At 38.2% G+C, this 14,924-nt stretch overlaps 1 protein-coding gene across 10 annotated transcripts in view; it reads right to left on the bottom strand.

Moving 5' to 3' along the window:
* Positions 1-14,924, bottom strand: part of ATP11C (ATPase phospholipid transporting 11C) — a 182,191-nt gene that overhangs the window by 62,518 nt on the left and 104,749 nt on the right. For 9 of the 10 annotated variants that reach the window (XR_002824789.1, XM_023735470.1, XM_023735475.1 and 6 more), the window contains 7 exons: positions 13,786-13,893; positions 9,004-9,132; positions 7,145-7,248; positions 4,720-4,770; positions 3,677-3,741; positions 3,261-3,342; positions 1,172-1,322 (listed from right to left, as the gene is read on the bottom strand). Coding sequence is in view for 9 of the 10 variants with exons in the window: in XM_023735470.1 (XP_023591238.1) it covers positions 1,172-1,322; positions 3,261-3,342; positions 3,677-3,741; positions 4,720-4,770; positions 7,145-7,248; positions 9,004-9,132; positions 13,786-13,893 (690 nt within the window). In the remaining variant the exon portion in view is untranslated. The remainder of the gene's footprint in view (positions 1-1,171; positions 1,323-3,260; positions 3,343-3,676; positions 3,742-4,719; positions 4,771-7,144; positions 7,249-9,003; positions 9,133-13,785; positions 13,894-14,924) is intronic. The other variant, XM_023735472.1, reaches the window with a different exon arrangement.

Here is a 14,924-nt window from a genome sequence, read left to right as displayed (position 1 = left end):
AGGCAAAGGGCCATAGACTCGGGGGACATCTATGTCAACTGGCATAACACATTTCATAAAGACAAAGTTCTGCATCATACTTTGGTGAGTATCGTCTGGGGTCTTAAAAGCTTGCGAGCGGCCATCTAAAATACAACTATTGGTCTCTTACCGTCCGGAACAAAGGAGAATGAAGAAAACTAAAGACTCATTAGTCCAAAGGACTAATGGACCACATTAACTACAGCCTACACGACCCCAAGACCAGAAGAATTAGATGGTGGCTGGCTACCACTACCGACCACTCTGACTGGGATCAGAACAGAGGGTCCTGGACAGAGTGGGAAAAAAATTGTAGAACAAAAAATCAAATTCACAAAAAAGACCAGACTTACTGGTCTGACAGAGACTGGAGGAACCCCTGAGGCTATAGCTCCTTCTGAACTGGAACTGAAGCCATTCCCAGAGACCACCTTTCAGCCAAACCATAGACAGGCCCATAAAATAAACAATAACACCCGAGAGGAACATGCTCCTTAAAACAATCAATTATATGAGATAAAAAACATTTGCCCAAAAGCAAAGATGAGAACGCAGGAAGAGATAGAAAATGAGAACGAAAGGAAACAAAAATTCTAGGACGGAAATGGGGAGAGTGCTGAAACATTGTGTGGGATGAAACCAATATTAGGGAACACTTTATTTACAAACTATCAAATGGAAAACTAATTTGCTCTGTAAACTTTCAACTAATGCACGAAAAAAAAAATTTAAAAAAAGGAATACCCGCAGTTTGATTGTTATTCTTTTAGCATATGTACCTTTTGTCTTAACACTTTTTCAGTTAAGTTCTCGGCTCCGTCTGAATATCAGTGATATCAAAGTTGACATGTAGGTATCCATTATGCTGCTATCATGATTTATCACAAGCTTTAATTATATTAGAATGTCACAGCTTCTTACCAAATTGCTTAAAACTCTTAACTAAAGAGCAAAAAATAAGCATAGATGCCAAAAGTAAAAAGAAAAAAAACTTCAAAATTTCTTAAATATTTAATAGTTTATGGCTACCATACAGCTAAAAGAAAACTTAGAAGCTAACAAGAGGTATTTCTCTAAGCAGCATTTCAATAAAGGGTAGCTTGGTCACAAAGTGATAGACTTAAAACTTTCAGCATAAAACCAATTTTACCTTCAAAGTCTCCCGCTCTTTCTGGGTCTTTTGGTTATACCAAGGTTCATCATTATATGGATAACTTTGCCAAACATACTTTAGAGTAGTGCATACTGCAGCTTTGGTCAGTAATATAAATAAATACACAATCAGGAAGGTATTGATAGATCTGAAAAGTAAGAGATCATGGATTTACAAACCAGCTAATTATTAAAGAATTCAGCCAGGTATCAATTAAACTGTTCAATTATCTAAAGCGTCTCTTACGTATGATGTGTGACCATAGCACAAGCCTATATGGATGAATCTCAGTTATTACAGCTGTAGCATCATTCTCAAGTGGCAAACTGGAACAACTGTTTGTTGTTCACCAATGCTCCTCTAAGTGTAATAGCTGACTAGCTTAACATACCTTTAGTAAGGTTCCTGTAAGGTGTAGGAGATACACACACACGCCATTAACTATTCCAAGTTATTATCAACTTGAAACCCTGAAGTACGCGGTTACAGAGATTTTTGTATGTGGCAGTACGTGTTGCAAAGGGAAAGGATACAGTGAATTCTGAGGACAAGGATTGATAAGTGATTAAAAGGCTGGTCCTCACTGATGTACACACCTGTTGACATCTCCTTGGAATTATGCCCCATATAGCTGAGGAGTGAAGACCAACTGGGCCATGACAAAGATTTCTCCCCTTTTCCCTGGCATTAAATCCAAGCATGCCAACATCACATTATAGAGGAGGAAACTAACGTCCAGTGAAATGTTCCTTTAAAATCCTTTTTATTCTTTAGGATCTTTAGTGATATTCATGCATTCATTCCTGTATTTGGTAATTCATGTTTTCTCTCTTTCAGTTTTGGTCTGGGCATCCTGTTTGTCTTTGTTTTGTTGTTGTTAGGCGGACTTTCTAGGGGTCTCCCTTGTATCTGCATAACTTAGTTGCTAATTGATTAATGTGTGGGTTGGGGAACACATTCAACGCTGCAGCCAGTTCTCAAGTCTCTCTTGACTTTTACTATTTGCTGCGCCCTCTTGGATCTCCCCTAGGTATGCACATTGTTTCTGTTAGCCAGAAATGTGTGAAGAGCTTATCTCAGCCTTTATAGAGATATCTCATTTCCAGATCTCCCAGATGAATTGCTGCTTGGTTTTCTGGTTTACCTCAACTAAGACCACACGTCTTGGCTAGTAAATCTGTGAGCTTTCCCCAGTTGCCTCCTACTGAGTTTGCCACTTTTAGCTTAAAAAGCCAGATGTCCCAACCCTTTTAGAAGGAGAAGCTTGTCTCTGAATCCTAAAGGTCTCGGGTAGAGAAAGAATAAACCAAAATGAAACCCATTGCCAACGAGTTGATTCCAACTCATATCAACCCCATAGGAAAGGGTAGATCTGCCCCATAGGGTTTCCAAGGCTGTAATCTTTATGGAAGCAGACTGACACATCTTTCTCCTGCGAGGAGGCTGGTGGGTTTGAACTGCTGACCTTTTGGTTAGCAGCCGAGTACTTAACCTCTGTGCCTACAGGGCTCCTCAGAGAGAGGACAGCAAATGTGAAATCCTTAAGCTCACTGTGGAGTCTTTCAGATCAGTCTGAAAGCAGACCCATGGAAAGAGATACTGGATGGCAACCATGGAGAGGTCCATGCCAGTGGCACATGGCTTGAAGATCTACCAAATCTTCGATACTTGTCAGGAGACTACTATCTATGTTTTAGAACCTCTTTGCAGCATATTGCAACTAGATGACCCCAAACCATTAGTTCCAGTAGCAAAAGGGAATGAATCTAAATTATAGTTCAAATAAACTCTTCCCCTTAATAGTGGTGTAAGCTTAGCTAAGTAATTTAACATCTCTGAGATCATTTCCTCATCCGTAAAGCAGAAGAGCTAATAGGAATTACTTCATACAGTTGTTTGGAGGATTAACAAAATCACATATGCAGATCACTGAGTAGAGTTTCTGGAAAATAAAAAATGCTCAAAGTGGTAGCTGTTATTATGATTAATACTGACGCTGTTTCGTGTTACGGTTGTTATCTGGAATTACTGAGGAAGAAACTCTTTCAGATCAATAATGACTAAAGAAATGGTGGTGCACACTAACTTTTCGACAGCAGAACGTTTCTGAGATTTCCCTTGGTAGTTCAAAGCCATTTTGGTTTCCATCCCAGTGTAAACAGCAACTCCTATGGAATAAGAGAATGCAATGAAAACTAGGTTACAACTGACCTTGCCAACCAACTCCTCACCTAGTCAGCTCTATTAATTTTTATGTCCATAAAAGTGGGAATTCTAAGCCCTCTTCTACTCACCAGTTGGTGTAACATTTATAGTATAATTTAATTCTATATAGTTTAGTTGTCATATTTCATGTAAATTCACCATCTTATAAATTACCAACACCTAAAATAGGTTTTTGTTTAACAGCAATATCTGCCAAGTTCAATTTTTAACATGCACTATTTATTCGCTGGCTTTACAAAGCATATTTCTGATAAGTACATCTTAAAAATTATTCACCATATATCTTCTTGGTAGATTTTAGCGTAGCTCCTTTCAGTAAGAGATTTTCAGGTCCCAAAGACCTAAATAAAAAATGAACACAGCTTATTCAAACAACCCAACACATCATCAACTCTGGGGACATATTTTGCCCTGGCACACATCTATCTCCAAGGGGATCAGAATTTATCTGTCTACTTAGAGTATGTGTGTACTCCCCAGGAAAAGCGCAAAGATCCCCCCTCCTTTGAAGTCACTTGCGGATACAGCACAGATGGAAGCACAGTACGAGAGTAGCCAACAACACAGAGATAAAGAGATGCACAGAGATAAAAGCATTCTAAGTCACAGACAACAAGAACAGGGCAGAGAAGCAGACAGTGAGAAACAGAAACGGGGTGACAGATAAAAGTGACTGGGAAAGCTAGTGTCAGGTGGGAAGATACACTGGCTCATTTGTAGAGAATAAACTGACTTTTGGGGGATCACCAGGCACCTTGCAATTATTTTACTTCATTTTCACTGTGGCTATAAAGGCCGAGTGGAAAAGTTGAGGTAATAACTGGATTATAGACAGGAGAAGAGAACAACCCTTTTTGTATAAACTACCCAATTATAAATGATCAGTCTTCCATTTTACTTAAGTCCAAGTAATTCTCCTAGCATTGTGCCCACTGCCCAGTACCTCAATTACTCTCCCTTAAACCGCTGTTCTCCAAGTATACTTCCAACATCGTCAGCCACCACACAACCAAGGACAATAAACACGACAGAACAGGTTTGGGAATATCAGTTAGTGTCTGAAGCTCTGCTATTATGTCAACCCTAAGCATTATTTCCAACATCCTCCCTACCACTCCTCCACCCTGCTACACACACTCAGAGACTTTATTAGTCACAAGAATAGTTACTTAAGACCCATCAGTGGGACACTGGCTAGTTACTCCAGGTTTATTCACCTTTATATCTCTTTCTAAAAAGAAAGGTATTTGACTATTATAATGGCCTTAAAAGAGAAATATACCCCTCCCGCAAAAGGACAGAGTAAGGGAATAACTAACCTGGCAACAGCTTCAAGACTATTACTATAGATATTGATTCGCCCAACAAACCTGTAAAAAGAACATAATAGCAAATGTGTTTTCTACATCCAGGTAAAATCCATATACAACAAATGTGGGAAAGAATCAAAATACAAATAATGCGAAAGAGACAGTTCTGAATGAACTACCAAACCCCAAACCAAACCCTTTGCCATCAAGTCAATTCCGACTCATAGTGACCCTACAGGACAGAGTAGAACTGCTCCATAGGGTTTCCAGGGAGCACCTGGTGGATTCGAACTGCTGACCTTTTGGCTAGCAGCTGAACTCTTAACCACTACACCACCAGGCTTTCCAAATGAACTACAAAAGCCTGTTATATTTCTGAAGTAAAGTCGTGTTGAACCGGTAAGGTGTGTAACGTTTTAAACTGATTTTTAAAATAATATTATGGCTTATAAGAATGTTAAAAAAAAAAAAGATTTTAAATTGATTTTGAAACTTTACTTGGCACTGAGTATAGATAAGTCTCCTTTATTCCTTGATAAAAATAACATGGCATCTATTTTATGATTCATGTGAAGAAAGGTTTCTGGTGTTACAACTTTCAAAACCATCAGTTCAGTGTAGTTCATACACTTGAGCATGCATCAGAATCATCTGGAGGGCTTGTTAAACCACAGATTGCTGAGCCCCACGCTCGAGTTTCTAATTCAGGTGAGAATCTGCATTTCTAACAAGTTCCCAGGTGATGCTGATGCTGCTGGTCAAGGGCCCACTGCTGAGAACCACAGCATTAGTCTTATAGACTGAACACTTGATTACAATCTTGGAAATTTCTTGCCTCTGTCTTGCAGCTGATCTCAATACTGAGCTTAACCTAATCACTTAATATGGCTAGGTATATGATAACTACATCATAAACACTTGTGAATTTATTGTGCCTCTATTTCCTCTTCTGCAAAAAAAGACCTAACCATTCCTTAACAAGAGTGCTATGAGTGCTTTACAATATAGATTATAAATAGCATTTGTTTTTGTTTCCCAGAAAAAAAAAGAACTATTTTATATTACTATATACAGAAAGTATGATAGTCTGCTTATTCTTTCATCATAGATTAATTGTGCCAGTACGGTACTAGGTGCTAGAGATACACTGGTAAGAAAGAAAGGCATGCTCCTTGCCCTCCCACGGCTCACAGTCTAGTAGGGAAGACAGACAAGTAAACAGGTAATTGCAGTGTTGAAGTTATTAGTGCTAAGAAGTGGAAGTACAGTGTTCTTAAGTCATATAGCAAGGGCACTCAATCTAGTCTAGATTAATTTGGAACAACCTTCTCTGCCCTAAAATTCTCCTTCATATATAAGGAAAATGACAATTTTGGGGGTTTGCCCTAGAAATTTGAAAGGTGTGTATTATTTTCTAACTCAGGCAGAATCTGTTACTTCCTTTTCTGTGGTTCCATGGGCCTTGCACTCAACTCTATTATCGCACTTATTATAGGCTTGGCATTACTGTTTTATTTCCTTTGCTCACTGTGAGCTCCTTGAAGGCAGAGAACATCTGTTTTACTTTGTGGCCCTAGTTCCTAGTATCAAGGTGGATACAGAAGAAGGAAAACAGGGAAGATGGGAAAATGCAGTAGGATAAATGCTTTGTTTTCCCACTACTGGGCAATTAGTGTGAGCCGTATTCAACTACTTTGTCCCCCATTATGACCAACATCATGCATTAACAAGATGGCTGGCATGGGTTATGGATGCCATCTGTAACGGTGGACAAGAATGAAATTAATTGGTCCACTTGGGGATAAAATCTGTTATTCTACCGTCATTAGCACCATGATCTAATCAACCAGTCTTAAAGTCAAATGCCAAACGCTTGACAATCCACAATGAATGTTAACGATGAACCTACTCCAGGGAGCCTAAACATGGTAGAATAGAGGAAATTACACCATTTACTGATCCCTCAACTTAACTGTTTGCTATGGACAAGAAACGGCCTGTTTGTAATCCTCACTTCAAGATCATCATAAAAAAGGATTCGGTGCTGACTAATTGCACAGCCCCATATCCTCTTGTCTCTTTAATGCTGGATGACAACTAAATATTTTTATTTTAATTAACTCTGGTAACTGCATTGGTCTGATAGAGCAGCCTTATGGGAAGACAGAATCTTAAAATTTGATGGATGTCCATGTTTACAAATAACAAAAATAAAAGAAAAATCACAAGTAAGATGCCTTGGCCCACAACGATTTTTCTGAGGCTGGTAGTGAACAAAGCTGATTTGATTCATTTCACTGCCAGAAGGAAGGAACAGCTCATAGAAACACAAATGACAGTAGGCTGATAAGTGGTGGGTGTTTCTTGGCAATACTGGTGGCAAAGAGAAGCATAGCCAACAGACAGCACTGACATGAAACCAGGTGACTCTTACTTGTAGAGGTCAGGTTGAGGCTGTTCACATTCAATTGCTGCTCGAAGAGTATCAATGGATTCGGCTGTACACAGTGCAATGGTATCACGTACTGCATAATGTGTCTGGATGAAAGCAGAAGAAAAAGCAAAAAAAGCGTTTCTTTTCACAATTATACACCCACCTGATTCCAGGAACACAGTATGTTTTACTAAGAGGCTTTGGCAAGATAATACAAATACTGATGCACATTTCCCACTAAATAAGTTTTACGGTATTATTCTTAAAATATGTTACAGGTAATTAGAAATATAACCCTTCTGCAAGGGGGTTTCAAAGATAATAATTTAAAAAAAAAAACTAAAAGCTTTTCTTAATACTGACAACTGAGAGGATTCCATTTGCAGCATGCATATAATTAACTGAAACCCCATGAAAAATTCAACACACTTATTTTTGCCTACTATTTACAGAACTGAGACCTATTATTTTGCCCACCATACTGTATGGTGATGTAGATACACACATATGAATTGAACATAACCCTTTCAATCATAAGAATGCTAAAAGTTTTCCAATAGCAAGAAAAAAGTTATTAATAGTTACACTATACAAATAGCATAAATAATGATTCTGAAAATGCTCCAAGTGACTACATTTCCAACAAAGGGCAGGGAGATGGTGTGTCTTGCTATAGTCAGAATATCCTACTACTATATATTATGTACTTGATTCATCCAGAACTCAAGGCAGGGTCCAATGAACCCATTTATAAATCATCAAACAAGGGTTAATGCAGACTCAAAGAGTGCACTGCTTACGCAATAGGAAAGCTGTTGCCATGGTCTTCAGAGAATATTACGGAACCGTCTGAGCTATATTTAAAACTATCTCCTGATTTTGAAAACCTCTGTACTTTTAGCTGATTTAATCAGATCAATTTATTTGATAAAAGAAACCACTTGAAAGTTTTCTTCCTCTAAACAAATGCTTCCCTTATTAGGGAATCTTTAGGCAGATCTCTCAATTTTTATCTTGACATTTCCTGAAATAGAACTTTGTTTCTAAACAGCAACTAGTCCATCACTATGCCTCTGAAGTATAGCATTAGTTATCTATCAGGTAGTTAAGTTCCTTTTTTACATACTTAGTTAGTCCTGGTCCTCAACTCTGGATGAAATTAGCAAGCAGAGGAAAGCCCTCCAAGGATATACCCAGAGGTGAAAGCATTAATATCCTTCCTTACAGGCAGCATATAGAGGATATATCTTCATGCCCTATGGAGCTCTGGATGATGGCCAAGAACTGACTGTACCAGAAAGCACCAGGAAAGTAATTTATCCCCCCGTTTGATCAAATTTACTTTAACCAGTTTCTAATTTTTCCTACCTGCAATAGAACAAACATTTGCTAAACTACATCCTAAGGTACTAAAAAAGCAATCAAATTACTCCTGGTTAGATTTATAATATCCCAGGAATAAACATTTTCTTTAAGCAGATATCCATCACTTTTAGAATAAAAACAGACCAAACTGTAAGGTCAGAGTACATATAGTTATTTATGTAGTTGTAGCTTCAGTAACAATTACTCCCATTTCTAAAAGTCTACATAAAATGTTAAATGGATTAGGTCAATATGAAATGCAAGCTGTGCTATAAAAGTCATGGTGGCTTTTATTTGGGGCATGGATCTCCCCACTCAAATACCACTCTGAGCTCCAAAAATGAAGTATTTGCTTAGAAGTCCAAAGACAATTACACAAAAGCTGCCTTCAGATACAAAATCTACATGAATAGGAAAAAGGAAAGTAAAAGATTAGGGGTGGTAGGTATCAGTATTGTATGATTCACTATCCTGAGGTCAAAATGTTCTACTACCTTGCAATTGGATTCTCCATCAAGACTGGCTGTAGTGACATAACAGGTTCCATCACTGGTGCATGATGATAAAAGAATAAGATCACAAGGAAAGGTTTCATCTGCCTGTACTTCGACTACATCACCAACCTAGATGGAGAGAAAAAATAAATATTCTTAATTCTAAACAAAACATTCGTTATAACTGTATTCCCTCACATTACTCCTGTTCTGGGGCTTAGAGTATATCTCAGTGTCCTACACTGCATGAAAGGTGATCAAAGAATATTACTCAACATTCGGAATCTTCTTTTAGGTTACGTTGGCTTATGATGCTTTCAAGATAACTTAGAACTGAACTGCAACCTCTAATAAGTGAGTCAGGCACCCTGGAACCTGTCTGCTCTGATATTTCTGGTACAAATTCTTGATAAGTCAACGACCATTATTGCTTCATTAATGAATCGAGAAAGTCTACATATCACAAGCAGGGCAATTCATGAAAACTGCACAGTTGCATACGCCCCCTCTGTACCATACATATTTCAACATGCTTTGCCTTCTGTGTAATCTTGTAATAACAGTTGTGATTGTTGGGTGTTGAGTACCTTCTTCAGTGCTCAAGAAGTCTCTTAATTAAAGAAGCATCTATTTTTCCCATAATATTGGAAAAACACAAACTGATGTTTTCTACAGGTCATTTTTCAACAATTTATCTGATATCAGAAGACTCGATACAGAGTCTTGAGAAACCATTTCCTATCAGCAAGTACTCAAACTTCAAATAAAGAAGAGGGAAAATATAAAAGAGCACAGATCATGAATCATATCTACTGCAGAGAATTTTATATTGTATGGAGTAACTCATAATGGCTAAAAGCTTGAATTCTGTAACCTGACTTCATGTCCCAACTCTGTCACTTAACTATATGGCCTTGGTAAGTGCCTTAGATGATTGCCAACTACCTCACAGGATTGGCATAAGGATGAAATGGCGATACAGGTAAAGCATTTAGCAACGTGCCTGGCATGTATTAACCATCTGATAGGTGTTAATAATAATTATTACGAATACCCTGCAACTAACTACTTTACTCTCAACTTAGGAATAGTGAGAATGATTTTGTTCGTTTGTTTTTAATTTGGGAAGATGTAAGAACATCTAATCCAGTGCTTCCTAACATATTTCAGACCATGGCATTTACAGAAAACAATAAATAAGCCTTTTGTTTAGCACCCTCGGGTAAAAGGAGGAGGCTGCTGGTGGCACAGACAACTCACTTTAGGAAGGAGTCAGTACCTCACAGATCAGTCTGGACATACTGGTTGAGAAACCCGAAGAAATGAAACACCTGCCTTCTACTTACAACATAAAGATGAAAATTTCAAGATCTATTCAGTAATAATTTTCCTTTCTTTGCCAATCTTCTTCAGTGGTAAAGAACAACAGTGTCAATAATTTAATTAATTTGTATATAATATTTAATTTGTTGGGATATTTTCTTCCTCATTTACATAAACACTTGCGTAGCTTACATAAAACCATAGTCTATGCTTAAATACTTAGAAGGAAAATAACAAAGTCCTAAAACATCTTAGAAGAAGGAAAAACTCCTTAGAAATTGGAAACTAACTCTCAATCACGGAAAAATAAAAATCACAAAGAGGGCATTTCTTCTACAACACTTACAATTCCTTTAGATACGAAACATAAAGGCCCAGTGCTTATGGAGTACAAGCTGAGGCAGGTGAGATAGCAGGAGTCAGATCACAAAGGGCCAAGCAGGCAGCGCTAAGGATAAGCCTCACCCTGAAGACAATGGACTTGTATGGAAATGACATGTTCCAGTTAAAAGGTTAATTCTAGAGTTCTGCTTTCATTTTGGATATTAAAAAAACACTCATCGCAAAAATTACAAAAAGCTGGATAATCTACGAAAATCTTAACTTTGTTTAGTTCATCAGAGAGCTAAGGTTGCAAGGCAACCAGGTGAACTAAGATTCAAACAGAGACAAGTCCCTAAGAAGAGACAGGGCAAATGAAAAGTTTCACAACTGACAGAGCACAGGAGGAAGAAATGGCTGCCATAAAAGTGGGGAAGAAGAAAACAGCCGGAATTGTGACCCATTCTTAAAGGCTGAATGTGAGCTAATGTGACAGTTTAGAATCTCTGGGAGCCTGCTAGACAAAGAGCGGTCAGGAGCACTTGTCCACTCTTCTCCACAGGCCTCCTCTGGGTACTCATGAGAAAGAGTGAGAGCAGGAGACCTAAAGAGCCCTCCTCACTGGTACAGGCACACAGGTGGTGACTGACTGTTGCGAGGACACAGGCACAACACCTTCTCCCATATGTGGCAAAAGCCATCTACATCTAGGGGAAAGGTCAGAAACCCTCCCAGAAGTAGTTCAAAGGAAATGTTGGCTATTGCTGGAGGAGAGGTAAGAGAAAACTCACTCAGACCGGGACCTGGCACTGATACAGGGCCAAGTTCAGCTGCCATGGGGGGAAGGAGGGTATGCGAGGCAGGAATACTGAGAAAGTCCATCCCCTGAGGCTCAGGTACATGTTGTTTGTTGTTGTTAGGTTCCGTCGAGTCAATTCTGACTCATAGTGACCCTGTGTACAACGGAACAAAACACTGCCCGGTCCTGCACCATCCTCACAATCATTGTTATGTTTGAGCCCATTGTTGCAGCCACTGTGTCAATCCATCACTTTCTCTGACCCTCTACTTTATCAAGCATGATGTCCTTCTCCAGGGACTCATCCCTCCTGACAACATGTCCAAAGCATGTATGTGAGACGAAGTCTCGATATCCTTGCTTCTAAGGGGCATTCTGGTTGTACTTCTTCCAAGACAGATTTCATTCTTTTGGCAGTCCATGGTATATTCAATATTCTTTGCCAACACCACAATTCAAAGGCGTCAATTCTTCTTCTGTATTCCTTATTCATTGTTCAGTTTTTACATGCACATGAGGTGACTGAAAATACCATGGCTTGGGTCAGGCGCATCTTAGTCCTCAAGGTGACATCTTTGCTTTTCAACACTTTAAAGAGGTCTTTTGCAGCAGATTTGCCCAATGCAATACATCTTTTGATTTCCTGACTGCTGCTTCCATGGGTGTTGATTGTGGATCCAAGAAAAATGAAATCCTTCACAACTTTAATCTTTTCTCCGTTTATCATTGTGCTGCTGATTTGTCCAGTTGTGAGGATTTTTGTTTTCTGTTGAGGAGTAATCCACAGTGAAGGGTATAGTCTTTGAATAGGTAAGCATCAGTAAGTGCTTCAAGTCCTCTTTGTTTTCAGAAAGCAAGGTAGTGTCATCTGCATAATGCAGGTTGTTTATGAGTCTTCCTCCAATCCTGATGCTGTGTTCTTCTTCATACAGGCCAGCTTCTCGGATTATTTGCTCAGCATACAGATTGAGCAGGTATGGTAAAAGGATACAACCCTGACGCACACATTTCCTGAGTTTAAACCACGAAGTATCCCCTTGTTCTGTTCGAACAACGGCCTCTTGTTCTATGTACAGGTTCCTCATGAGCACAATTAAGTGTTCTGGAACCCCCATTCTTCGCAATGTTATCCATAATTGGTTATGATCCACACAGTCAAATGCCTTTGCATAGTCAATAAAACACAGGTAAACATCTTTCTGGTACATAGGTACATAGGGCCTGCCTAATACTGATACTGGAGCAGGAGAACTAAGAAACCCCCTTCCTGGGGGACGGGGGGCACAGAGAGAGACACTCTCTGTGGCTCAGGAGTGTACGGCCTGCTAAGAGTGGAAGGTGGAGAAGAAACACTGAGAAAAATCTTCCTATACCACAGATCCCACACAAAGCACAAGCCAATAGCAATCTACAGCTAAAGGAATTTAAGGTCTGTGGTACACTAAAATAAAAACAAATAATCCAATTAAAAAATGGGCAAAGGATTTGAATAGACTCCAAAGATGATATACAAATGGCCAAACAAGCACATGAAAAGATGCTTAACATCATTAGCCACCAGGGAAATGCAAATCAAAACCATAAGGTGACACTACTTCACACCTACTAGGATAGATATAATTAACAAGACAGATAATCACAAGTGATGGCTAGGATGTAGAGAAATTGGAACCCTTATACACTACTGCTGGGAATGTAAAATGGTGCAGTCACTGTGGAAACCAGTTTGGTAGTTCCTCAATATATTAAACATAGAATTACTGTATGACCCAGCAATTCCACTGCTAGATATACACTCAAGAAAACTGAAAACAGTATTCAAAAGAAAAACTTGTACATGAAAGTTTACAACAGCACTATTCATAACAACCAAAAGGTGGAAACAACCCAAATGTTCAACTGGTATATGTGAAATGTGATGTATCCATACAATGGAGTATTATTCAGCCATAAAAAGGAATGAAGTACTGATACATGCTACAAGGTGGATGAACCTTGAAAACATTATGCTAAGTGAAAGAAGTGAGACATAAAAGACTACATATATTTCCATTTATATAAACTATCTAGAATATATAAATCCATAGAGACAAAAAGCAGATTACTGGTGTACAGGGCCTGGGGGGAGAGGCAATGGGGAGTGACTGCTTAATGGGTACAGGGTTTCCTTTTGGTATGATGAAAAAATGTTCTGAACTAGATGGTGGTGATGGTTGCACAATATTGTGAATGTACTTAATGTCACTAACTTGTACATTTGAAAATGGTTTTAAAAATGATGAACTTTCTTATATTTATTTTACCACAATAGAAAAAGGTATGAATGAAAAAAAAAATACCTTGATTTTTTCACATTCTTTTTTCACTCGCTTTGCATTTTCAATAATGTTAACAGTGCTCTTATTGACTTCGTTGTCAGCTCTGTGTCTCAGCCAGTCCTCATATCCCTAGAGGGATAAAAATAACTATACAATCAAGCTCAGACAATGAAGTAAAGTCATTAATAATCCATAACCCCCCATGAATCACCAGCAGATATTTACACTCAAGAGTATTAATTTCAACTCAGTATGCTAAAGAGACAAAGCTTCACATTTTAATAGCAAAAACTGAGACACACTTTCAAACTAACCCTTAGGTAAACAGCTTTATTGCATTAAAAGGTTCCTTCATTCTTTAGATAAGTAATAACGAAAACACCAGCATAGACAGTTACTCTTGTTCCACTGTGAAGGATTATAATTTAGTCTTTTAATTCTACTCTTATTCAAATTAATGTTAGTTTTCTCTTTCTTAATTTGAAAAAAAATGTTTTGAGTTTTTATTTTCTTACAGAATTAATCACTTAAATACATTCTTCTGTACTAGACAGTTGACGTGATCATTTCTGAGGAAATATCATAAGTCTTCCCCTCCCACAGAGAATTAAAAAAGGCAAGTTAGGATTGTTTTGGTAGATAATTTACGATAAGCTTTATTTGAGATGAACAGTTAAACTCCACTGAATTGGCGATAAAAGAGAATATAAATTAGTGTCCTTTTTTTTGGTTTTTTAATTTTTTTTTTTTATTGTACTTCAGGTGAAGGCTTACAGAACAAATAGTTTCTCATGAAACAGTAGTACACATATTGTTTTATGACACTGGTTAACAACCCCACAACATGTCAACCCTCTAACTTCTCAATTTTTTTTTTTTTGGTGAAAATACACATAGCCAAAGATACACCATTTCAAAAATTTCTACATGCACAGTTCAGTGACATCGACTACGCTCTTCCAATCGTGCTGCTATTCTCACTTAAGATGAAGGCTTACAGAACAAAATAGTTTCTCATTTAACAGTTACTACAAATGTTGCCCTATGACAGTGGATAACAATCTCACAACACATCAACACTATCCTTACTCAACCTTGGGTTCCCTATCACCAGCTTCCTTGTCCCCTTCTGCCTTCTGGCCCTTGTCACTGGACTACTG

The sequence above is a fragment of the Trichechus manatus genome, unplaced genomic scaffold (genome assembly GCF_000243295.1).
Source record: "Trichechus manatus latirostris isolate Lorelei unplaced genomic scaffold, TriManLat1.0 scaffold00079, whole genome shotgun sequence".
NCBI classification, from domain to species: Eukaryota; Metazoa; Chordata; class Mammalia; order Sirenia; family Trichechidae; genus Trichechus; species Trichechus manatus.
Note: the sequence above shows the minus strand (reverse complement) of the source record. Positions and strands in the feature narration are given on the sequence as shown.